The sequence below is a fragment of the Cynocephalus volans genome, chromosome X, assembly GCF_027409185.1.
Source record: "Cynocephalus volans isolate mCynVol1 chromosome X, mCynVol1.pri, whole genome shotgun sequence".
Taxonomy (NCBI): Eukaryota; Metazoa; Chordata; class Mammalia; order Dermoptera; family Cynocephalidae; genus Cynocephalus; species Cynocephalus volans.
In genome coordinates this window covers 144112869-144139911 of record NC_084478.1, presented here as the reverse complement: position 1 = coordinate 144139911, position 27043 = coordinate 144112869, and the positions used below count along the sequence as shown (strand labels likewise).

Below are 27043 nucleotides of genomic sequence, written 5' to 3'. Positions count from 1 at the left end.
GTTTTAAGGGGAGATGAATCTCTAATATACAGTCTTGGGCCTGGATTGGGGGTAGGAAATGGACGGAAAGGAAACTGCCAAGGAAGCACAGTAGCCTGAGGTTCTGGATCCTCCACGTGCTCATCCAAGTCTAGGAAGCTGACATAGGTATCTCTTATCGTAGGGCTCACCATCTCCAGAAAAAGCTTTTCCTGCTGAGTAGTCTCCTCAGTGCTCTTTTCATGTCCTTGTTCCTTAAACTATAGATGAAGGGGTTCATCATGGGGGTCACAACTGTATACATGATAGCAACCACCTTATCTCTTTCTGCAGTAGAGGGGAGAAAGTAGACCCCAACAATGGATCCATAGAAAAGGGACACAGCTGAGAAATGGGAGCTACATGTAGAGAATGTTTTCCACTTCCCCTTGGCAGATGAAACCCCAAGCACACTTCTGCCAATAAGGGCATAGGAGACAAGAATTAAGGTGAAGGGGATGAAGATAACTGCTCCCCCAATGGCTAGGATTATCAAGTTGTTGATTTGGGTGTCTGAGCAAGCAAGTCTTAAAATGGGTTCCAGGTCACAGAAGAAGTGTGGAATTGCTCTCTGATCACAGAAAGTCAAGTGGCTCAGCAGACTGAGATGCAGTACTGACACAAGGTTGGAGATAACCCATGGAGTCACAACCAACAGGGCACAGCGCTCGGGACTCAGTAATGCAGCATAGTGTAATGGGTGACAGATGGCAATGTACCGGTCATATGCCATAGCTGCCAAAAGGAAATTGTCTAGGTCCACCAGGAACATAAAAAAATACATTTGTGTAAGGCATCCTGCAAAGGAGATGGTTGGACTCTGGCTTTGAATGTCGGCCAACATTTTGGGGACTGTAGTGCTTATGAAGCAGATGTCAGTGAAGGATAGATTGGCAAGGAAGAAGTACATGGGGCTGTGGAGGTGAGTGTCACTGATAATAACCAGGATGATAAGTAAGTTTCCTACCATGGTGACCAGATACATGCATAGAAACAGCATGAAGATGAGCTGCTGCTGTTCAGACCCCACCATTAGTCCCAGGAGGAAGAATTTGGAGATAGTAGTTCGGTTTTCTTGGTGCAACATTCTGCTGTGTCTAAAAAGGGAAAAATTTAACTTCACTGTAAAATGGTAACATGACACAAAGGCACCTCTGCATTATACGAGATTATAGAACAGAGTGAGGTATTGGGACCAGACAGTCCTAGGTCATATTCTTCCCTTACTAAAATGCAAATTTCATGAGGGCATGAATTTTATCTTGTATGTTCAATGCTGTACATCAGTGCTAAAGACAGCACCTGACACATAAGAGGTGACCAACAAATCAGTTAAATTTATACAAGAATGAGTGAATACATGAAATAAATATACACTCTAGATTTATAACTCGCTGTCTTCATGACCTTGTTATCTGTCCTTTTTAAGTCTATTTCATCAACTTTAAGATGTGGAGAATATCTACTATAGAGGGGTGTTGTGAGGATTGCAGGGACACATGCAAAATGCCTAGGTCTGTATTTTAGCTATTGCTGCACAAATAGAAGCTGCTACCATTCACTAATTTGGAAGAATCACAGACTCTAAAGGCAAAAAGAAAACTCCAGAGAAGATCTGAACCAGCCCCCGCCTTTGGGCAGGTAAGTATCCAAAACGCATGTGATGGTTTAGCTGGTCACTTTTTAGTGCTCTGGAGACAGAGACTCCACAATCCCCTTCCAGCATCTGATTCAAAATTTTATCCTCAAAGTAATTTACCACCTCCTCATATCTTCTTAAAATCTTCCTTGTTTTCACATTTAAACAAGGGGAAATGAGTCACCTACATTAAATGCTGCAGAAAAGTCATGTGGGAATGTCCACTGGATTAAGCAACATAGAGGTAATGTTAAGTGTCCTTAAGAAGACCATTTATAGTGGAGGTGATTGGGCCTAAGCCAAAATAAACAAAGTTTGGGGATAACACTTTGAGATAGTGTTTATTGAGGACTCAGTGTTGCAGGAGCTCTGCTAAGTGCTTTGTGTGGATTATCTTATCAAATATTCACTACCACTTCATGAGTTAAGTAGGACTACTAAGATGCTCAATTTACATATGAGGAAATCAAGGACTAAAGAGGTTGAATAAGTAAATCAAAATGATATATAGTCAATGTAGTGGAGTCAAAATTCTGAGCTCAGTCACTCTGCCTTCAGAGCCCTCTTGTTTAACCACTATGCTATATTGCCCCATACTGCTTATGTCTTCATATATATAAAGAGGAAGTCAACAATTAATATTTGTTGAGAATCACCTATGTTCTAAGTACATAAAATCATGCTCAGCTGAAGTCACACAGCGAGTAAGTGGTGGAGCTAGGCTTTGAATCTTCACTCCAAAGAGTTTTTGCCTTACCTGTGTAACAGTCTAAATTAGAACAAATGGGCTTACAAATGGGAAGTTTTGTATTTGCTTATTCCAGTGTGCACCTTCTCTAAACTGTATTATATGCTGCTGTGAGGTCCATTTTACACGATTGCTACTCACTCAAAGATTTGCCGTGTCTTAATACCGCTTTCCCAGTCTAACACAACTAGACTGCCATCATGTAAATTCACATACTTTTGCTGGTTTGCTGTTTAACTTTGTACCATCTACAAAATAAAAAGGCTGGTAGCATTAATGAATACTTGGAGCAAGATTGCGGGAAGAATGCTACACTTATTTAATAACACAATTTTTCCTAAGTACTATAGCAGTACTCATTTGCATACTAACAAATAAATGTGCTAATTATAAATCAGGCAGGATCAGGTCTGGTGGAACCTCTGCTAGGCAACACTTCGCCATTTCATATGTACAGGATGTTCTGAAAATAACAAAGTGGAATATTATTATGTACATGTAATTTAGGCTTTCCACTAATGCAGATTATATTAGCAAAGTTTGACAGCCCACGTTCCTGATTTGACTTTCAAGGCACTATATCAGCTAGCTGCATTTAACTGATTATTCTCATCTACTCTTCCCAAGCTGGCCACATCTTTTACAACCAAGCGTATATTTATCTTCAGTCTTTCAATCTTTATATTCAAGTCACTAAGTTGGCACAATACTTTTTCAGTGAATGTAGGGAGCAAATGTTTGTGTTTGGGGGCTGAGGTCCCCCCTCCTATGGAACTTACCTAGATGTTTTGTGGCTATTTCCAAAGCTGTTCCAGAAAGCAGCAGTACCACTTCATCGACTTAAAAAAAAAAATGGTGATTTTTCCAGGCAGGCACAGATGTGAACATTTTCTCCTCCTAATATAACAAAAAAAAGACAGAAAAGAGAGCTGGAGCAAGACTGAAAACCTCAACTGGTTGTGTTGTCTATGCTTCTGGATTTAGAAAAATTATCACTCTATGGCTCAGGACACAATCCTCAAGGCTCCTTATTAGAAACCACTCTCAGTCCCATCCTCTATGGACCAAGTCCTCCCTACTGGGATATATTGGTATTCGCTGATATCCTGGGATGTAAAAAATATATATGACTAAGAATATCCCTTGTGTAGTTTTGATCTAATTATAAAGCTAAAATATCAACTTTTGGAGAAAAAATTCACCCTCCTTCATACCCAGTAGTTTGCCTTTTGCATCTCCATGAATTCCAATAACAAATGGACTCAGATACTATTTAGAGAGCATTAATAATGACAGCAACACTATTATTTGTCAGGCACTGTTCTAAGCCCTTCACGTGCATCAACACACAATTTATTTCCATAATAAAATTATGAGGTAGGTAAAATTATGATCCCTTTTTCACAAATGAAGAAACTTATGACAAAAAGGTAAAGTGATTTACTCAAGGTCATACATGTAATTGGTGATGGAGCCAAGGTTTGGACCAAAACACTCTTACTCTAGATCCCATGTTCTTAACCCCTTCATTGCACTATCTCTTAATAATCATGGGGGAGCTCTAGAAAAAAAATGGCGTGTGGAAAACTTGACCAAAAATTATCTTCTCAAACTTCCCTCTTATCATTCTCTCTCCCTCCAATCTCAGCAAATATCCTCACTACCTACTCAACTCTACCTCCAAACCTCTACTACTAAACCTAGAGACAACTCTACCTCCAAACTTGGAGACTGCAGACATTTCAACATTTAACATTCCATGTTAGTATGGAGGGATATCCTTCCTTCTATTAAAGGGTAATCCCTCAATCTATATTCTGGGTCCCATACACTTTTGCCTTCAGGAGACTTATGTCATCAGGTAACTTCTTATTTGTCTAGATCTTCAATGAGTCCTTCTCTACTGGATTCTTCCTTTGGCTTTTAAACGTGTTCTACTCTTTCCAATGTTCAAACAAACAGACAAGTAACCCCCCCCCCAGTTTCTTCAGCTCCCTCAATTACTGAACAATTTCACTCCTACCATTAAACACAATTTTCTTGAATTGTCTACATTTACATCTTCATTTCTTCACCTCAGCCCACTCCAATCTGTCTTCTGCCCCACGCAACTCCACTGAAATAGTTCTTGATAAGGTCACAATGACACATATTGCTAAATCCACCCTTCTTGGCAACTCAACAGCATTCACCTCAGATGATAATCCTCCTTCTTAATTTACTCTTTTTCCTTTGATTTGTAGAACTTTCACTCCCCTGGTTTTCCTTCTTTCTTTCTGACCATTCTTTCTCCATCTCATTTCATGGTTCTTCCATATAACCTTTAAGTGTTTGTTGTGATGTCATAAAGCTTTCCTTGCTCACTCTACTCTCTCCCTACAATAAAATTACCTATTTCATGACTTCAGTTAGCGTCTTTATGCTGATAATTCTCAGTTTTATATCTCTAGGTTAGCCCTCTCTTCTGAGCTCCAAAGCCATACACCTAATTTACTGTTTGCTGTCTCCACTTGTACAAGTGGTCTTCAAAAAGTTCATGGAAAACACATATTATTTTTTAAAAAGCTATGCCTGGATTTCCAAAAAATTTTGCACCAAAATAAACTCATACAAACTTGTTATGTTTGAACAGGATCTTGCTTAAGGCACTGAGAAAGATAAGACATCCGTTTGAAAAGGACCCCTCTCAGAGCAACATGAATTCTGCTAAAATTGAAGCAAGAAGAAACATCAAATTTATGCTGAAGCTTGGGTGGAAGAATGGTGAAATAATTGACGCTTTAAGAAAAGTTTGAGGGAATAATGCCCCAAAGAAATCTGCAGTTTACAAATGGATAACTCATTTTAAGAAGGGATAAGATAATGTCAAAGATGAAACTCACAGCAGCAGACCATCTGCATCAATTTGTGAGGAAAAAATTAATCCTGTTCATGCCCTAATTGAAGAGGACCAGCAATTAACAGTAGAAACAATAGCTGACACCATACACATGGCAATGGGTTCAGCTTACACAATTTTGACTGAAAAATTAGTTGAACAAACTTTTTGCTTGATGGCTTCCAACACTGTTTCACCCAGATGAGCTGCAGACAGGAGTAAAGCTTTCAATGGAAATTTTAAACAAGTGGGATCAAGATCCTGAAGTGCTTCTTTGAAAAATTGTAACAGAAGATGATACATGGCTTTACGAGTAGGATCCTGAAGAGAGAGCACAATCAAAGCCATGGTTGCCAAGAAGTAGAAGTGATCCAGTCAAAGCAAAAGCAGACCTGTTAAGAGCAAAGGTCATGGCAACAGTTTTGGGGGATGTTCAAGGCATTTTATTATGAGAGTGTTCTGAGAAAGTTAGCCAAAGCTTTGGCAGAAAAATACCTGGGAAATTTTCACCAGAGAGTCCTTCACCACAATGCTCCTGTTCATACTTCTAATCAAACAAGGGAAATTCTGTGAGAGTTTCAGTGGGAAACCATTAGGCGTGTACCTCACAGTCTTGATTTGTCTCCTTCTGACTTCTTTTTGTTTTGTAATCTTAAAAAATCTTTAAAGGGTACCCATTTTTCTCCATTTAATACTGTAGAAAACACTGCATTGACATGGTTAAATTTCCAGGATTCTCAGTTCTTTAAGGATGGACTAAATGGCTGGAATTACCTCTTACAAAAGTGTCTTGAACTTGATGGAACTTATATTGAGTAAAAAAGTGTATATTTTTAATTTTTATCTTTTAATTCCATTTTCCAAGAAGCTTTTGAAGTCCTCTAGTATATCTCAAAAGCACCTCAAATTCAGTAATTTCCAAAACCAAACTCATTGTCAACCCACTTCATTGCCTGGAACCAATCTTGACCCTTCTCCATATTTTCTTACCTCAGTAAATTATAGCACTATTGATTTTTGTCATTTTGACACCTTCCATCTCTCTTTAAGTCCTATAGGTTCTTCATCTTTAATATCTCTCAAATGTATCCACTTCTATCATCCTATTCCAAGCCATCATCATGCCTCTGTGTGTAATTTTGTTCCCTCCAAACAGCCCCTGTGCTGATACTTTTCAGTAACTTCCTGTTCCTCTTAGTTTAAGGTCCAGAATTATTAGTTTAGACTATAATGCCAGGCCTTTTTCTGAATTCTTATGTTGTACCCCCTCCCCTTCTTTAAGTTCCCTTGACAGCCCAAGTTTTTTCCTGCCTCATTGTTTTTTCCTATGCCTGTATGGTTTGCCTGGAAGGTAATAACCTCCTCATCTTACTAACTCATGTTCTAACTTCAGGACTCAATTTGAATGCTCCTTCTTCAAATAGACCTTCTTTGACCTCTCACAACTAGGATAGATCCCTTGAAGTGAGTGATACCCATGGCCACCTATACCTATCCTACAAAAAATACTTATTGCAGCTATTTATCTTTCCCATTATTCAAAAATTCCTGTGAGGATGCGAATCATGTTTATATTCTGCTATTCCCAATGCTTAGCACATACCTAAAAAATAGTTGGTACTCAATTATTTGTGAATTACTTAATAGAAAAGTAGAAATTATATATAGGAGAATTAATTTGGGGTGACAGTAGGGATCATGGAAGACTTTAAGTAGAAAATGACTTGAACTGAGTCTTGAAGAATGAAAAGGGGGGGTGGGGTATTCTAGGATTTGAAACACCATTTGTAAAGATACAGGAGGCAGCAAGTTTGAGGCCTCAAAATACACGATGTGTGCAGGAACTTAGAGTTGTTCAGTATGGCTGTAGCACAAGACAGAGTGATAGAAGATGAGACTAGCAAAGTGGGGTGGGCATGATGTGAAGGTCTTTGTGTGTATCATCTGAGTAATAACATCTGGCAACATCTAAGAAAAACAGCAAGTGTGATTTTGTGCTGTGGAAAATTGAGAGTTCTGAGCACACTGACAGGAAAAGGCTAACATCAGAAATACAAAGCAAAATGACTAGAAATAATTGCTTTTTTCCTTTGTGGCTCCACTTTTCTGTTCTGAGGTTCCCTAGAGACCTGACTCCCTATTTCTAGTGACCAGAGAGCATGTCTGGGACCTGCCTGGCTTTCTAAGGCACTAGAGAAATGGCTGAGTATAAAGACAGGGGAATGAGGAGTCATGTTTCGCTTTTACAGACCCATCAGCACAATTCCCCAGGCCAGTAGAAAAACGGTGTCTCTTCATGCCCCTCTTGTGTTCCTTTTTCAGTCTGGTAAATCACACTACAACTTTCATTGGATTTTCTATTTCTTCAGGATCCTTGGACTTTCCTAGAGGAGATTTGTAAGTCTTCAGGCAATTGGTATTCAGTATTGTAATGTCTGATTTTTTTAAAGAGACATATTTGGAAACAGAGGACACTGACACTGACCTTTTCTCTGAGTGGCTGTCTTTGCATACGTCATAGCAAATGCATTTAGGAATTGCTCATTCATGGGGGCTGTTCAGAGGCAGGGAAAGGAAAGTGTCCTGGGAATTGACAACAAGCAGCAAAGCAGTGCAGAAAAGAACGGGGACATTCAGAGATGATGAATGGGATCATTTTTGCTTTGAAAAGATTTGTGCTTCCTCATTTGGAGGATGGATCCATATACACTTAAGATCTTGGTTGAATATGTGTTTGTTTGTTTTGACACAGAGGATCATAAATATGCCCATTGTTTTAGTCTCACTTCTGTTCTCAACTACCTGAGTGACCTTTGGAAAGTCCTCTCTCTGGGTATTAGTTTCATCCTCTGTAAAATGAAGGGGTTACAATAAAATCATCTTTACACTTCCTTCCCACTCTGACATTTGACAATTCTATGATTTCTAATTGGATACATTCATGCATGTCGTGGTGGAAATGTGATCTTATATGACTAGAAGGTGGGTAGTAGAGATAGCACAATTTCTTTCAACTATCACAGTGAGTTTTGTGTATGTGTTTTTATGTATAATTCATGAAGTTTCCCAATTTCCAGCTTGGAGAGGGTTTGTGACAATAAAATCACATTCTGCCTAATCCATTCACTTATGCTATTGTGTGTGGGTAGGGGACTTATAACAAAAAGAGTGTGTTAGCTAAGAGAGGTCACCTGGAGGTGGTGGTGGAGGTAGGCTTCTGTCTGGGATGAGAAAACAGGAGAATGGGGAGAAAAGGAATAAAACAAATTTAAGCAATATGCTCAATGAAAGATTGTGAAAAACACTAGAAATGGTTGTCAGCTTGTCAATTAAATCAGAGCCAATTTCTGCTTGAACCCACATCGCTACCTCTCTGAGGCAGGCCACCAGGATATCTATTTATTCATTGCTTCATTAATGGGGGAACAAGGTGTATTGAAGCTCTTGTTCAGGATTAGGGAAGAGGAAATGAAGCAAGAGAAGCATCCCGTAGGTGTTCTGTTTCCTTCAACTCTCACCCAGTTGGCAGAGGAGGCCCAAGGATCCAATAACTCCCCTTCTTAGCTTCTTCTTTTCCTCTCCCACAAACATTCTTAACAGCAAAAAACAAAAACAAAAAAAAAACAAAATAAACCCCAAAGCAACAAAAACAGAAACAAAAACAGTGGGAAGAGTGGGAGAGCAACAGCCAGATTACCTATAGCATTTCTGCTCCATCCAGTCCCAGACATGAAGTTTACTGCTTACCATTCCATACAGAAGAGTTTCCACGTGTACATGTCCTTGAGAAAAATCATTTTTTCTTTCATTCTTAGGTCACTCTGTAATGATCAGATTTATCAAGATTTTATTGGCAGCTACACAAGGGAGACACCAAGACATAGGGAGACTATTGAAGGGTAGTAAAGTATTTGGGCATCAAAGTTAAACTACTTAGTTCCCAGTGTTGAAGAGAATCATTACATTTTACTGTTCAGCATGCTATACTTGGTGCATGAGACATATTTTGTCAATCCTTAGCTGTTATGCTTCCCCACACTTCAGATTGTTATGTCAGTGAAAAGAGATGCAGGAAAGTGAAATTTAGAACACGTAAAGCACAGGTAGTCAAGCTCATACTCAGAAGCGGTTATATGGAACGCATAAGTTAGGGAAAGCATACATTTGCACATTGATAATTCTGCATCATGAAACAGTGTTTTCAAGGTAACAACTGAACAAGAGCAAACGATAGAATGCAAAGTGGAGCAATTGAATAGTCAGAGTTGGGTGGATTTTTTTTTTTTTTTAAATCATAAAAAGCTTCCTAAAAGGAAGATATCCAAATGGCCAACAGACATATGAAAAAATGCTCAACATCACTCAGCATCTGGGAAATGCAAATCAAAACCACATTGAGATACCATCTAACCCCAGTTAGGATGGCTAAAATCCAAAAGACTATGAACGATAAATGCTGGCGAGGCTGCGGAGAAAAAGGAACTCTCATACATTGTTGGTGGGACTGCAAAATGGTGCAGCCTCTATGGAAAATGGTATGGAGGTTCCTTAAACAATTGCAAATAGATCTACCATACGACCCAGCCATCCCACTGTTGGGAATATACCCAGAGGAATGGAAATCATCAAGTCGAAGGTATACCTGTTCCCCAATGTTCATCGCAGCACTCTTTACAATAGCCAAGAGTTGGAACCAGCCCAAATGCCCATTATCAGATGAGTGGATACGGAAAATGTGGTACATCTACACAATGGAATACTACTCAGCTATAAAAACGAATGAAATACTGCCATTTGCAACAACATGGATGGACCTCGAGAGAATTATATTAAGTGAAACAAGTCAGGCACAGAAAGAGAAATACCACATGTTCTCACTTATTGGTGGGAGCTAAAAATTAATATATAAATTCACACACACACATACACACATACACACACAAACCGGGGGGGGGGGGAAGAAGATATAACAACCACAATTATTTGAAGTTGATACAACAAACAAACAGAAAGGACATGGTTGGGGGGGAGGGGGGGAGGGAGAAGGGAGGGAGGTTTTGGTGATGGGGAGCATTAATCAGCTACAATGTATATCGACAAAATAAAATTTAAAAAAAAAATAAAATAAAATAAAAAAATAAAAAATAAAAATTTAAAAAAAAAAAAAAAAAAAGCTTCCTAAAAAACTTGAGTTTTGGGAAGGTGACGGTTCCAAAACCCACAATTGCTTCATAAGCAGAAGATCATTGGGGCTCTTCTCTACTCAACGTTTCAATCTCAGTAGTAATCTTGATATTTTCAATTGTGACATGGAATTACTGGTCTATGTTAAGTAATATTTATTGTCATGTGGGTCTTAGGGAACACACTGTCCTCAAAGACAGCTGGCAGAGGAACAAGGTGCTTGCAAGCTTCTAATTGGCCTGGGAAAGGATAAGATTTTGCTACCTGAAGTGCCAAGGGAACAAGTTCACAGTATACTTCTTCCCTAATGAGATTTAAAGGTTGGTGGAGAAGGTTGGGGGGTGGGGGGTCTTCCTGATTTTCAGTTACTTGTATAGAGTGTCCAGAAAGATGGAATTAACAGTAAAGTACAGAATGAGTGTCACAGTGACCCAGCATTTTAGCAGTCCTTAAATCTCTGTTGAATTTCCTTAGAATTAACCTGAGGCCTGGGTCTATTGGGACAATAGCCAAGTCCTTAGAGGGAAAAGCTGTCTGCTGGGAGACGGAAGCCATGTATCCCAAATCTGGCTTGAAATCTATTTTCAGTGTGACTTTGAATGCATTACTTCCCTAATATGGGTATTGGATTTCATACCTATTAAACACAAGGAAATTCTTTTCCTGGCTATAAAACTGATCCCATTGGATGACTTTAGAATACAACAATCTTTATTTTATCATATACTAGTTTGGAAGGATAGTAGAAGGATAGGAAAAGGAAGTGCTGGGTGTTGGAAAATTAGAAATGTTGAAGTGCTTCAGAGAGCTCCACAGATAGACAAATCTAGAAGGGAATAGGATTATGGACTATCCAGTCAAGTGCATCCCCTAATAGTTCATCCTGTCACTTTGCCTCTTTCCTCTGTCAGTTTCATTACTGTTGTGGACTGAATTGTGTTTCCCCAAAATTCATTTGTTAAAGTCCTAACTCCCCATGTGATAGTATTTGGAGACTGGGGCCTTTGGGAGATAATTAGGTTTAGATGAGTTCACAAGCGTGGGGCACTTATGATAGGATTAGTGTCCTTATAAGAAGAGACACCAGAGAGCTTGTGCTCTCTCTCTGTCTCTCTTTGTCTCTCTCTCTCTCTCTCTCTCTCTCCCTCTCTCCCCCATGCGAGAACACTGAGAAGGTGGTCATCTGCAAGCCAGGAAGAGTGCCCTCACCAGAAACCAACCATGTTAGTAACCTGATCTTGTACTTCCAGACTCCAGAACTGTGAGAGAATAAATTTCTGTTGTTTAGGCCACACAGTCTATGATATTTGTTATGGCAGCCCAAGTAGAGTAAGGCAATTGCTATCTCCTAGACAGGGCCTGTCATGTGACCTGTGTAGAAAGGCAGTCCAATATCACCAATCTAAGTTTATGTTCTTGGGAATCCAGGAGAGCCTGTCTCTTCAGGGGTCTCTTTTGTAGGGGCAATCCAAGTTATTCGTTCCATGAAGTGAGAAACTGGGCTTGATCACCCTCCTCTTAATCAAACACAACCCTTCCACACACATACTCCATTTCCCTCCATTTGTGTATTTCTCCATCACGAATTTTTCTTTTTTTAAAATATTAAAGCATAATTGATTATACATATTTGTGGGGTATAGAGTTGACTATCGATATCTGTGTGCAATGTGTGATGATCAAATCAGGATAATTAGCATGTTCTTCATTACAAAATGTAATCATTCTTTGTGTCCATTAAGCCTCATTAATTTTTCTTTTCTCCGCATTTGCTATTCTTCAGTCATGTAAACAAAAAAGATGGAGGACATTATAGCCAAGTTCAAAACTATTGGCTTCTTTCTGGACATGGCCATGGTGAGTCTGTTTATCCTCTTCTCCTCCGCCATGGGCTACTTTTGTTTTATTTTTTTGTTTTGTTTTGTTTTGTTTTAGGTTTTTCTTTTTTTTTAATCAAATCATAGTTGATTGTACATATCTGTGTGTATTCAGCATTACACAGTGTAATCGCTCTTCATGGCCCTTTTCCAGTTCCTCCTTTACCCCTCCTCCCCCTTCCCCTTTCCCACCTCTGGTAACCTCCGTTCTGTTCTTTCCTTTTGAAAATTCAGCATATTATTGTGAATGTTCTTTCTTTCTTTCTTTCTTTCTTTCTTTCTTTCTTTCTTTCTTTCTTTCTTTCTTTCTTTCTTTCTTTCTTTCTTTCTTTCTTTCTTTCTTTCTTTCTTTCTATTTGTTTGTTTATTTTTTTTAGCTCCCACTCGTGAATGAGGACATGCAGTATTTCTCTTTCTATGCCTGGCTTATTTCACTTTAAATAATTTTCTCTAAGTTCACCCATGTTGCTGTGAATGGCAGAATTTCATTCATTCTATGGCAGAGTAGTATTCCATTGTGTATATATACCACATTTTCCTTATCCAGTCATCTGACAATAGACATTTAGTTGTGTTTCAATTCTTGGCTATTGTAAATAGAGCTGCAGTAAACATGGGAGTGCAGGCATATGGCCACTATGTCACCATGTGTATCCTGAAACTGTATTCTGTTACCATGTTCTTTACGAACTATGAACTCTTGTTGGATAATCTATTAAGAAATTAATTGAGCCAATATTTATTGAGCACCTATGACATGCAAGTCTCTGTTCTAGATGCTGAGATACAATGATGAGTAAGAAAAATGAATTCATTATTTTTGCCCTTACAGTGCTTGCAGACAGTACAGTGCAGTGCAGACAATAAATATATAGGCACATATATTTAAACTTAATTTTACCTGGTAATAACTGCTGTGAATAAAATAGACCAGAGAATTGTTGGGTCAGTGACTACTTTAGATAAGCTGATTAGGGAATCTTTCTGAGGAAGTGACAAATGAGCTAAGACCTAAATGATGAGAAAGAGCTAGCCATGCAAAGATCTTAAGTAAGAGAATTGCTGGTGAAAATGTCCTACATTGTAAATGTGCTGGGCATATACATAGAACAGAAGATCAGTGTGGCTAAAAGTACTAAGAGAGACAGATGATGAGGGCCAAAGCTAGTCAAGAGCCATATTATGGGGAGTCTAGAAGGCTATGGTGAAGAGTTTGGATTTAATTCTGGATGCAATGAAAAGTCATAGAGGGGATTAAAAAGGAGATAGGAAAGATCTGATTTATACTTTGCAAAGATGCTTTTGGCTGCTGTCTGGAGGATGGGCTATAGGGAGTCAGAGTGAAATCAGAGAATCCAGTTACAGGCTATTCTAGTACTCCATGAGAAAGGTAATAGTGGATTGGACTAAGATGGTGAATTGGAGATAGAAGTCTTTGGATACTGGATGTTCTTTTAGAGTAGAGTAGGCAGAATTTAATGGGCTAGATCTAGAAGTGGCATTCATTGCCATGTAATTATGATCATCTCTGTGGCCCTTACTCACCTTTGCCTTTCTACTCAACTTCTGACATTCAAATACAATCTTCTCTTGGCCTCCAGTGTTCTTAAATTGTAATACGATGTGTCTTAGTGTGGGTCTACTTTCATCAGTTTTTCTAGGCACTGAAATTCTCCCTTTTAATCTGAAAACTGTTTCTTCAGTTCTCAGAGTTTTCCTTAAATGATTTCTTTGATGATTTCCTCCCGTCCATTTTTCTCTGTTCTCTTTCAAGAAAACCTGTAATTCCTATGTTGGACCTCATGGTTTGATCCTCTAATTTTAAAAAATATATATTTTCTTTCTATTTTCTATCTTTTTGTTTCTTTGGTCTAGTTTTTGTAATAATTTCTCAAATTCATTTTCCACTACTCATTGAAATTTTATTTGGGCTATCATTTATTTCTGATAATCTTAATGATTTTTAAAGTGCTCATCTTCCTGCAATCTCCTTTTTCAAGTTTTTTTCTTATTTGTTTTGATCTCTTCCTTTTATGACAGAATGTTTAAAAATCACATACCTTGGAATCCTTGGATGTTTGGTTACATTCGAATGGGATACAAAAAGGCTGATTAAAAGTTTTTGTCATGGTGAGCCTCACTACAGTATGATTTGGCTGGATCCCTTCCTTTGGTGAATTCCTAATTATTTTTAGATAATTTTCTGTAAGGCTGGTCATATTCTCTAAGAAGATCATTTTCCAATCTTCCACATGGGGGATATAAGCCTTGACTATAGGTTTCTGGGAACCAAGTAGGAGAGAAGGGTTGGTGGTCTCAGCTTGTAGTATATAGTTAGACTACCACTTAATCTCACACTCAGTTCTATTTGAGACACCCAGTCCAAACACCGTCTTTCTGAATTATCAGAGAACAAATCTCCAGTCTTCTGTGAGAGGGAAGTATTTGGGGGAATTATCCACCTATGAAGAATGAAAGAGGGGATTTTGAGGCTCTTGGTTCATAAGCCATCTTTCCACCAGTCCCTCTGTTTTCAGTTCCACTTTCAGCCTCACTTACAGACTTACCTGATGCTGAACTGATGTTGCCAATTTCTGAGCCTTTGGGGAATTCATTGATGCAAATTGTGTTATTCATTTCCTCAGGTAACAAGAAAACTCAGGTTTTTTGGCTGTTCTAATCAGTTAATATATGCTTTACTGCTTTCCTAGTCCTAAAATGTTGCTGTCTTCATACTCTTTCCTGGTTTTTTCTTTTTTTTTGCTTTTTCCCCCTCACAGGTCTATGCATCTAGTCATGTATAGATAAACATGAGTGCCGAATCCACTCTCTTTAATTATAAACCCTTCTTTCTTTTTCTTTTTTTTAAGTTCAAAAATATCCTTATTTATTTTTCATCATGGAATTTAACATGTTTATTATAGCACTTCCATTATATTATTTATTCATATGTTTGTTTATGATCTGTCTCTGTCCATTAGTATACATGCTTATATGACTAGAGACATTGTCTGTCTTGTTCACTATGCACCCTTAGCACCTAGGACATACAAGACATTTAGTAAATAATTGTTGAATAAATCAATCTTGTATATTTTGTTATTTGAAAAAATATATACATGCTTGTAGTCATAACACTTGATGGAATTTGTGGGAAAAAATAAAAATAGGTATAAAGTAAATTAGTCAAATAAAATGAGATAATTAGTGACTCAAGGGAAAAAAATGTGTACAAGACAAGATACATAAAAATAGTACATAACATTTCAATTTTCAGTGCATGTTCTGATTTTTATTTAAAAAAATCAACTGGCTGTACATAAGAAATTGATTTTAGGGAAGTAAGAACAGCCAAATGGAAAGCAGTTAACAGTCTGTTGCAGTAGTCCAGATGAGAAAAGATTGTGACTTGTGAGAGGGGGTAGAAAGAATTGACCAGAATCAAGAGGAACTTAGAAGCTTAGAGTTAGAAAAATCTGGGTACCTTTGGGTACAGTAGGAGGTGAGAAAGAAGGAGGTATTAAAAATGACTCGTAGGTTTCTGGCTAGATGGTTGCTGTACCCTTCTCTCAGATGGTCAGGTTAACTTGGAAGAAGACAAGAATAGATACGGGAGACAAATAGTGACATTAATTTCCCCTGCTGCTTCCTCAAATGCCCAAATGTTTTCATTTGGCTATTTTGCCTCAAAATTTAGAAAAAATGTTTTAGCTTGAGTTACTCAGATTTCCAGTATTCTATTGTGCTTAGCTAAGCAATAGAGTGAATATTATTTTTGACTAACACCACAGACTTAGCTAGCAGTGTAGCCTAATCTCATTAGGTACTCCTCAGTATCAGTCGTGTTACTGGCAGACAGGAGCGGCTTGCCCTCTTGCACTAAACAAATGACTCAAAAGGCCAAAAGTTGGTGCAAGGATTGGAAGGTCTATTCAGATAACCAGCATCTGGGAGATGACCAGGCTAAAATCATTCCACCTGCTAATGCCTGTTCTGGGGTTTATAAAGGGGAAGAGGTGGAAAGGTGAGGTAAAGGTTTTGTCCTACAGGGAAAAGGGGGAGGCTAGTCACATGATCAGAGGGTCTGAGTCAGATGTCAGGGTCCCATGATGGACTGGGTGCTTTGGTGTCATGAAGTCTACAGTTGGCGGACTGGTCAGCTTTAAACCCTTGATATTATGTTGGGGTTGGAGTCCTTATCTCCTAGGGAGAGCTCAAAGACAATAACCTCAGTCAAGCATCACTGGAACATAAAAATACCTGATATGTACCTCTAACTAATGTGGATGCAATTTTCCTTTAAGCAAAAAGGTGAGTTAATAATCAGCTAGGGTGTTTTGCCTTTCTCTTGTATTTCCTCTGTTTGCAGTTGATTAGGGAAGTAAGACAAACGACAAAACTTAGTTTCAATCCTTAATTGTAGGTGCACAACATATAAAGTAAATCAACATAGGAGAGTGTAATGGGAAGTAAACCAAAATAAACCTCTGAGAAGGATCCTTTTGGATCATGGATCATGATTTCATCTCAGGGCAGTTTCAGCCATATGGTTAGTTTCTTGTTTCCTCTATTAACTTCAGAAATTTATGATTATCAGTTCCCAAGTTAATAGCTAACTGAAATGTTCTGCTTGGTCTTAGTTATCCCAAAGTTGGCTGTTCTCTGGCTAAGGTCCCTTTCAGTTGGATACATAAAATCTACTGACCTTGGGATTAGATGACCTGGGTTCTAGACAGCTCTGTCTTTAACTCATTGTATGACTTTGGGCTAGTCATATAACTTCAGTTTTCTTTACTTGTATTGAAAGTAAGGTTACTAATATAGTACTTACACTCTTGCTAATCTATTCTCTGAGAAAGTGAAGATCCATATTTATTTTGAGATCTAGAAAGAGTATTTATAAATAAGTAATGTACAAATATGTTCTAGAGAGAAATGAAAGTTACAATGTGTTGACCTATAAAAGCAGCTGACAGTGGCTACCATTTATTGAGAGTCTATCATGTGCCATTTTCTTTACCTATGTTTTCTTATGTAATCACTGCAATAACTACATAAGGTGTTACTATTTCCATTTTATAGAGGAAAAGTGAGGCTCAGAGAGGGTAACTTGGTCAAAGTAACACTGCTAGTTAGTGTTAAATCCAAGACTTAGACCCTTATTTATTATTATTTTTTTTTTACTACAAGGCCAATATATTTTTACTTTATACCTTTAGTGCATAGCAAGCTGCCTCTGAAACAAGTTTCTGAACTTTTATTCATTGAATCTTAGAAATGGGAAAAATCTCTGCAAATCGTCTGTCCAAGCTCTTGTTTTATAGATGAGGAAACTGAGGACTGGAGAAAGGGTGTTATTGGCCAAGAATCAGATAGCTAGTTAGTGTCAGAGCTGAGACCAGGGCCCATCTCTTCAGGCATTCTACCCAATTTTTCTTTCTAATTCAGGAGCCTGAAGATAGTGCCTGATTCTAATCAGCACAGATGTGTAAGTGTGTTCCATCACCAGCCTACTAATCTCTCAGGGGTGTTAGGACAGTAAAAGTGTTGTAATAGAGTTGAGTGGCATTTGGATGGAAAAACATTGGTGGAAGGAGTATTTTTTAAAGTTTGCATAAACATAAGATGTGATTAAGGAAAGAGAGCCTATTTACACAGTAACCTTTCAATTAGCCCCAGATTCCCTCAGGAGAGAATGATTCTTTATTATATATGTTCATTGCTTGTGCTGAAAATCACACAGTGGGCCCATGAGTGGCCATTTATATGGAGAGAAGTCCAAGAAGCTAAATGTCACAGTTTTTCTAAAAGAAACAATTCGGGGAGACAAGTGAAATGCTGAGGGTCTCCTTGAAAAAAAATAAGAAACTGCAGGTGAGTATAGTGTCCTTGTGCATTTTGTTGAAATCCCAGAGAGAGCGGAGGGGAGCAAACAATGGGGTGGACGCTTTCACTGAGCCACTGATTTTAACCATACAATAAAAACTGATCTATTTTGATGTGTCTGCCTGGGGCCTATAACTTGAAAAACTTCAGACAGAAAGACAAGTTTTTCTTTGAGTAATTCAAAATTGCTTTTCACATTTCTATTTTATGCCTGCAGAGGGAACACAATAAATTTGGATAAGAATGTAGCAGGCAGAAATCAGAGCTGATGAATTCTAAGCTTACATAAACTAAGGTTCCCAGTCCTAGGTGCTTTTCTTTTTCCCTGTCAGTAGGCTTAGTAAAACAAGACAGATGTTCTGAGTCCTCCTAACTCCTGTCCCATTACTCAGGGATTTTGGAGACTGGGCATTGTGATTGCTTTGTTGAAATAGAAGAGGATTTAGTGGGCTAAGGTGTGAGGGGAAGAGAGGCTGCAGGAAGGGGGAGCAGCACATCAAACACCTGACTTGAGTTCTTAGGAGATATGAGAGTGTAGGAAGCCCAGAGTCCAGTCCCCTGCAGTAACCACAAGCAACTACCGCTCTTACTGTCCTGAAGACACTGCAGGAACCCAATGCTCACAGCTCTCCCAACTCTGGGAGTTTAATCCCAGAGGAGGATCAGAGCAAATGCTTGTAGGTTTGAGTGAGCACTCACCTTTATATAGTGTTGTTGATTTTTTAAAATTGTGGAACTTGAACAACTTTACTGAATCAAACGTTGTGGATATCCAGCACTCTGAGTGCCTGTCTGACCTTTTTAAGGTACGGTCATGGTTTTATGTGTCTTGAGGTTATTTCACGAATAGATTTCTTTTGATTGTTTCTAGTAATTACATAGCCATCTAGCCTGTAACTATCTAATAGTGTATCGAGCCATCCCCTAATTACTGGGTATTTGGAATTTTTCGTGGAATGCCCTTTCCTTTTTTAACAACTCCCATCTTTCATCAAACTCTACTCACCTTAAAGGTTCATATTCAGTGCTACCACCTCCATGAAACCTTTCTTCTTCCCACCCCCAGCCTGTTCCACTCCCATGGAAGGAAGGAAGTCCCTCTTCTTTGCTCCTCCTGCTCTTTGTCTTTATTTCCATGAAAGAAGATGTTATATAAACAATTGTCCTCCCTCCTATATATTATAGGTTCCTTGAGGGCATGGATTGGATCTTATACATAACTGAATACCATAAGCATATAATATGGTGATTTACAGATGTACAGTAGAAGAATATTTAAACAGCAATGTAATGAACATTTTTGTATAATTTATTTTCATTTATTTTGGATTAATGTACCTGACGATTTATTCCTGAAAATGGAATTACCTGGGCAAACAGCAGTTACACATTGTCATAGTATGTTCTGGAAATGTACATTGCCACCAGCATTTTATATGGTGACCTGTTTCCTAACAGTAGTCTTTGTTACATACATATCTACCAAGTTGGGGGAAACTTTGTGTTTTAATTTGTATTTTACTGAGATTATATGTTTTATTATGGGATTACATACTCAATGTGTTCTCTATTGTGCATGCTGTCTATTCCCTTTGACCAAAAGAATGTGTCGAGGGAACTTCATACATTGATAGCATATATTTTATTATTTCTTTATATGTTTTGAACAGTGTGTTTTAAAAGTTCTGCTCATTCCATATATTTTCACTTTTGGTTATTTCCTTTTTGACCGTTTTATTACAGTGCAGTGTGCAAAAGATTTTTAATTATATATTTAAACACATCATTCTGGTTCTTCTCTTTTTTTTTTCATCTTAAACAACAGAAATTTATATTTTTACAGTTCTGGAGACCGGGAAGTCCAAGATCAAGGTGCTAGCCTATTTATCCCAGTTCTGAACCCATTATTCTGGCTTTAATGAGACCTCATTTTTTTTCCAACAGCCACAATAGTAGATAGAAAAATGCTGTTCTAAGGATTTAGGGGTTTGTTTTTTTTTTCTAGTTTGATAGCTTAGATTTTTATGGTAAACTTTTTGATCCATCTGAAATTTATTAAAGCATATGATGTGAGTTACATATTCAAATTCACTTCTCTTCTTACTAATACAGTTTTCCCAACAATATTTTTTTGTTAGTGTTCTCTTTACTTGTGTGTGTGTGTGTGTGTGTGTGTGTGTGTGTGTGTGTGTGTGTGTGTGTGTGTGTGTGTGTGTTCGTTCTAGCCTACCAGAGAAGGTTTTATAAGAGTTTGGCTCTCATTTTCTAAAATATGCTATTTCCTTGATCAATTTTTGTTCTTAACCCAATGCCAAACAGTCTTTTTATATGTATGGCTTTGTAATAAAGTTTAAAATCTGACCACCTATCATTCCTTAAAATAATATCTTTTGGCATTTTTGTCTTCTTATTCTTCTAGGTAAATATCACTATAAATTTGTCATGGTAGGTAAAATATCCTGTTGAATTTTTAATTGATATTGCATTAAAGCTGTACATTAAAGGGTGTCATCTTTATATTTTAGCTTTTCTAGCCAGAAATAAGGTGTTTCTGTCCATTTATTCATGTCTGTCTTTATTTCTCCAATTACGATTTTATCATTTTCTTTATTTCTTTTGTTATTGTTAACTTTTTCATAGTACTTTTAAACTGATGATGTCATCTGATGCTTACCAGGACTCACTGCTGTAGGTCAGTAGAAGGATTTAGATGCAGCCAAGGATGACTGACCTATAATGGACTTTTTTTTCTCAGTATTCATCATATTTTTTTTTTTTTTTTGGTAACAGCTTTATTGAGATATAATTTACATACAATACAATTCACACATCTAAAGTGTACCATTCAATAGTTTTTAGTATATTCAGGGCTGTGCAATCATGACCACAATCAATTTTAGAATATTTTCATCACCAAAAAAGAAATCCAATACCTCCTATTTCTGAACCACTCTTCAAGACCCTGGAGACCACTAATCTTCATTACGTCTCTATAGATTTGCCTATTTCTGGACATTTCATATAAATTGATTCATACAATACAAATAGACTTTAAAGGGGAAGCAAAGGTAACATTTATTAAGCACCTAAATAACTATTAAGCACTTTATATTTTTTCTTATTTAATCTTCAAGATAGTCTTTTAAGTTAGGTAATATTATGTCCATTGTAGATGAGGAAATTGATGTCAGAGAGGTTGAGCAACTTGCCTAATCATACTGTTAGGATGTGCCTGGATGCTTTGACCAGATCTTTTGAGCACTTTCTTTCTGCCTTAAGGTAGTTAGGAAATTTGGGAATCATCCCTCCCGTGCTCTTGCGTCAGAGACAAACACCAATATAACACTTCTGACCCTGTGAGGGCTAAAAGAGCAGAGAGGTGGAGTGATTTGTATAGCATAGACTCATGGGACCACAGAAATTTGCTCTCCCATCTTCTGTCCTTCAGATATTGAGAATAACCAGAGATCTGTATAAAGTTTGACCCAGAGCCATGGGAAATTAGAGCTCAAAGCTGGAAAGAGCCTCAGAGACTACCTAGTCTAGTTGCTCCATTTTATTAATGAAGAAACTGGGACCCAGAAAGAGCAAGCAATTTGCTCAAGATTATATAGCTCAAATATAGTGACAGAGAATGACCTTTTATCTGTTATTGGAAGAATGAACGTACTAAAGGTGAAAGTCCCCTCCAGAATAACTTCAGAAAATGAATTAAGAAAGCAAATAGTGTTATGAAAAGGTCACCGAATTAGGTCAGGAGATCTGAGTTCTACAACCAGCTCTGCCACTAATTCACTGTGAGACCTTAGACAAGTCACTTGTTCTCTCTAGACTTCTGTTTATGGGTGGGTTGTAATAGATGATCTTTTGGAAGCCTGGCACTTATTAAACTCTTTGGAAATTTTATTGAAAAGGTAAATAAGTGAACCTTTACTTAAATTCTAAATGTTAGGCTATTTTTGGAAGATTCACAGTGAACTACATAACTGAAGAACTCAAAGAAGGGGTAACTATTTTTTTTTTAAAGAAACCAGTACTGTAAATTTAAATGCCTGTAGGGACAAATACATAAATACGTTTTTAAAAAATACAAAACGTCATTTCTTCAACAAATACGAGTGCCTGATTATTTCCAACAAGTAAATATCCAGGACACATTTGCCAAGATGATAATAAACCTGCTCTGGCTGCTATCACGACAGTAGTTAATGCAGCTGCATGTATGGATAGAAGTATAAACTCCTTCCCTTCATAAAGTCTTAATTTTGTATGTTTATTTCCTTTGGGAAGAAAAAGCAATTCAATCTTATTTTAAATAAAAAAAAGATTTCACCATGGTTTAAGGACTAATAGTCACTTATTTATTCTAGTAATATTTATTGAATACCTAAAAGGCACACAGACATGAAACAGTAGAGTTACCCTAAAATGGGAGATTTTAAAAATTATACAAAAACGTGAAACTAACATTAAAAACCTGTCTTTCTTATGATACAAGGTATGTGAACAACCTGGAGCTGTTTGTTTAAAGCTTCGCAGGTTGAAACTTTCACAGAGGAGAAGCAGAGCAGATGATGTGTGTGTAGGGGGTGAGTGGGAGGGCAAAGAGTGCAGCTGGAGCTGGAGCAGGTGGCAGCAAATGATCATATTGACACATTCCTCCTCCCTCTCCCACCTTCCACGATGGAATAATAACAGGGATCCGTTCCATGTGTATTATATCACGCTTCAGAGTTTACGGAGTGCTTTCACATTCATTATCTTATTTGATCCTCATGCCAGCCCTAAAAGAGAGACAAAAAGGGTATTGGTTTTTTCCATTTTGAGATGAGAAATATGGGGCTCAAAGAGGTGAAGTGGTTTTCCTATAGGTGAATGACAATATAAATTAGTGTCAGGACTAGAACTCACGTCTTTGTCTCTGAAAGCAATTCTCTTTCCATTACCTCCATTCAGCCCAGTATTTTTTTCTTCATTCTCCCCATTTGGAGGTGTAAGTTGCTGAATGTTCGCCTCAGCAGGTTGCTATGTCAAGCGGGAGCAGAGGCAGCAGCAGGAATTGACTCCAAGAGTTTGGGTAGAGCAAAAAGGAGTGAATTACTACCACAAGTGAAAGACCCTTATTTCATCTGCTCTGGCCAGACTGTGTGTGTGTGTGTGTGTGTGTGTGTGTGTGTGTGTGTGTGTGTGTGTGTGTGTGTGTGTGTGTGTGTGTGTGTGTGTGTCTGTCTATTAGGAAATGGAGCATGGAGATTATACTTTATCTAGTCTCTCTAAGGTTCACTTCTGCCCGTCTAAAATGATAATAATGTAGATACACAATACCTCTGCCTCCATATGGTAAAATAGAGAGGGAGAAAAAAAGGTAGTAAATATATAAATGCGAGTGGTCATGAAGGAATGGAAAAAGTAGAGTTCATGGGGCTTTACTTACAATATTTTACTTAGTCTTCACAATTACCCAATGACAGAGGTCCTACAGGTGCCCCTCTTTTACAGATTATTAAACTAATGCTTAGAAGGATTAAGTCCTAGGTCACAAAGCCAGTGATCTCCTGAGCCAGGATCCAAGTAGGTCCATATGGCTCCAGAACTGGAGATCTTAACCACTACACCAAGTAAAGAACCTGTGTTTTCTGGTAAATTGAAACAGACATGACATTTCTTTTAATCAAGGTTGGGAGAGCCCACAGAGGTCCCCTTATTCAGCCTCTAGCCAAATACATGAATCCCTTCCAGATACAACTTACTGATGACTGTCCAGTGAGCCATAGGGGCTCTAAATTAGTTTAGATTCTATAAATGGAGATGGGTCTGCAAGGACTCGTCCCTTCTCTTGTCTGGTGCTTCACCCAGGGCAAGGCCCCAGCACTTCTGTGAGGCAGCAAACCAGCATCAGAGATAGCCTGTGACCATAAGAGAGAGGGACAGAGCCCTTGCAGTCAGTTTCACCTAACTTCAACCGTTGTGTGACCTGGTCCTTTGCTTAGACATATCTGCTCCATAAGTCCTTGTGGAGGTTGCAGTTAGTTTTGCAGCTGCATTACCTTAGCCTCAAGCATGGTTAAAGGAATCATTCAGTTGATGATCTTTGAGATTCCTGATGGTTTTTTCCTTCTTTGGTTGCTCTTTCATAGGATACATGTGATAACTTTAAACTTGAGCTCAGTTTCTTATAGTCATTTTGGGCATTCTCATTTCTGCAAAAATCTACCGGTGAAGAGATCATCATGGTCCTGGAAAACCCTCTACTGACCAAGCAGAATAGTGAGTATTGGTGATTTCTACTGTTTCAGAAAAAAATGTCACAAATACTAAAGGTGGCGGAAGGGAGGGGCTGTTTGTGAAGATGAAATCAGTTGACACATTTACCCTATTGTTACCTCATTCCAAATAATTCCTTGGATATGATTTGGAAAAGGAGGGAGAGTGAGATAGAATTCCATAGCACCAATTTTTTTCTAAGAGTTCATAGCCCTGTATCAGTAAAGAGCTCTCTTAATGACCTCGTTTTCTTTCTCCCACACTAATTCATTACTTCAACAAATACTGTCCAGTGCCTTTTGCATCCTAGGCCTTTACTTTTTCTCCATTTGTCTTTTTACTTTCTGAATTTTCCTTACTTCCTTTTGTTCCTTCCCCCTTTTTTTCAGCCTTTACATCTTTAATGTTATGCCTGAGAAATGATAGTACTATTTGGGAAGGCGTTTAAAGTGAGAATATCTCTTCACTTAAAGCATGTCTAAAGAGTTTTTAACTGTAGTCAAGAATAACTCTCCGCTTGTGTCAATGGAGAATTCATCTGTAGGGACTGACTTCATCCTTCTTGGCATGACAGATAACCCTCAGCTTGAGATTCTGCTATTCGGGTTCTTCCTTATTGTTTATATTGTCACCGTATTGGGGAACCTAGGCTTGTTGGTCCTGATCAGACTCAGCTCCCGCCTCCACACCCCCATGTACTTTTTCCTCTCTAATCTGTCCTTCCTTGATGTCTGTTTCTCTTCCATCACAATCCCAAAGACTTTAGCAAATTTGTCATCTAAGCTGAAGGATGTTTCCTTCCTTGGATGTGTGACTCAAATGGGCTTGTTCATTGTCTTTGCCTCTGCTGAATGCAATTTTTTGGCTTCTATGGCCTATGACCGCTATACTGCCATCTGTCACCCACTTCTCTACCATATTACCATGACAAGAGTCCGTTGTCTCCTCTTGGTAGCAGGATGCTACCTTGGTGGGTTAGTTAACATGGTTGCTGTGACGACTTCCATCACACAACTATCGTTCTGTCAACCGCGTATCCTCCCCCACTTCTTTTGTGACATTCCCCCACTGTTGGCACTGGCTTGCTCAGATCCCTGGGACACCCAGATCTTGGTTGCTGGCTGCGGGGGATTCACCTTGGTCACCTCCATTGTGGTGATCCTTGCCTCCTACATGTTTATCCTCCTGACTATTCTGGGAATTCCCTCAGCTTCTGGAAAACGGAAAGCCTTCTCCACCTGTGCTTCCCACTTGACTGCTGTCGGCCTGTACTATGGAACAACTATGTACACTTACTTGCTGCCTTCTCGACGTGGATCCCAGACAGGAAATCAGATGGTCTCAGTGTTTTACACAATGGTGATTCCCATGTTAAATCCTCTCATCTACAGTTTGAGAAACCAGGAAGTGAAAGTTGCCCTACAGAAAATATTGAGGCACAGTTCCTAATCTTCCATTGTGTTCCTCAAGAATGTAATATGTTCTATGAAGATCTGCTCACAGTTTTATTTGTAGTGTTTTTCCTTGCCTGCAAATGAAGTCTTGTTAAGAACAATTGAATTACTTTGGCTAAGTGTTTAGAAGTAGTTGCTCAGATTAACAGCAACATAGTAAGTGGAAATTATATGGACAAAATAATGTATAATTTATGAAACAAATGTCTGATAAGAAATATTTAAGAAGGAAATATGTAAGTACGTGGGTATAAATATGTCAATCTGAATGATGAATGTGTACGATAACATTAGCCATGAGTTAAAATAATTCCAAGATAACAGACCAAAATAAAACGGTGAACTATAAGAAGGAGAGAATAGCTCTGTAGTTACTAGAGGTGGGAAAAGGGGAGAGAGTTACCGAGTAATTGGGTAAAGCACACAGATCATTACAAAGAACAATTTGTAATGATGAACATGCTAATAATATTGATTTGATCATCACATACTGTACACAAATACTGATAGTCAACTCTACCCCATAAATATGTATAATCAAAAATAAATAAATAAAGCCAAAAAAAGTTTTAAAAAAAGCAATATAATGTGACTATACGTTATAGAAGAGAACATGGATGGCAACTGGATGTAAATAATTTTACTATATCACGTATGTGCTTATATTGACGATTTACCTGGTGCCTCACAGGCAGAATTAAGTTCAGTTCGTTCTTCTCACAAGGATTCAAGAGACTCATAGATTTGTGTCTTCCAAATGCTGTGCCACCACTGCAACTGTGAGGCTATAAAATTTGAGAATTTTATATACATGAAGAATTCATATACAAGAATTCTCACGCGCGATTTTGGATATTTATAGGGGTAAATCTTAAACAGGGTGATACTCAACTAAACAATATACTGGGTTCACTAATTAAAATTTGAAGATCCTTTGTAAAGGGCAGTGGGTCATTGGTTAGCAGGAATGCCAGGCCTGAATTGCAGTTATGATTTTTTTGTATGCAAATTCTGAGTGGACCTGTATCAGGTCCATTGCTATTCTTGAATATACTTCCAACAAGCAATGCAAATTTTTTGTATAACTCCAATTAA

The 27043-nt window shown here is 38.1% G+C and overlaps 2 protein-coding genes across 2 annotated transcripts; one reads left to right on the top strand and one right to left on the bottom strand.

Moving 5' to 3' along the window:
- Positions 1–166: 166 nt before the first annotated feature.
- On the bottom strand, positions 167–14981 carry LOC134368437 (olfactory receptor 1468-like). The gene is made up of 2 exons (XM_063084916.1): positions 14912–14981; positions 167–1140 (listed from the first exon to the last, which is right to left on the bottom strand). The coding sequence occupies exons 1-2, from the start codon at positions 14979–14981 to the stop codon at positions 167–169; spliced, it is 1044 nt and encodes a 347-aa protein (XP_062940986.1).
- A 10038-nt stretch (positions 14982–25019) lies between these two features.
- Positions 25020–25943, top strand: LOC134368436 (olfactory receptor 5AR1-like). The gene has a single exon (XM_063084915.1). It carries the CDS (start codon positions 25020–25022, stop codon positions 25941–25943), a length of 924 nt encoding a protein of 307 aa, XP_062940985.1.
- The last annotated feature ends 1100 nt before the right edge of the window (positions 25944–27043 follow it).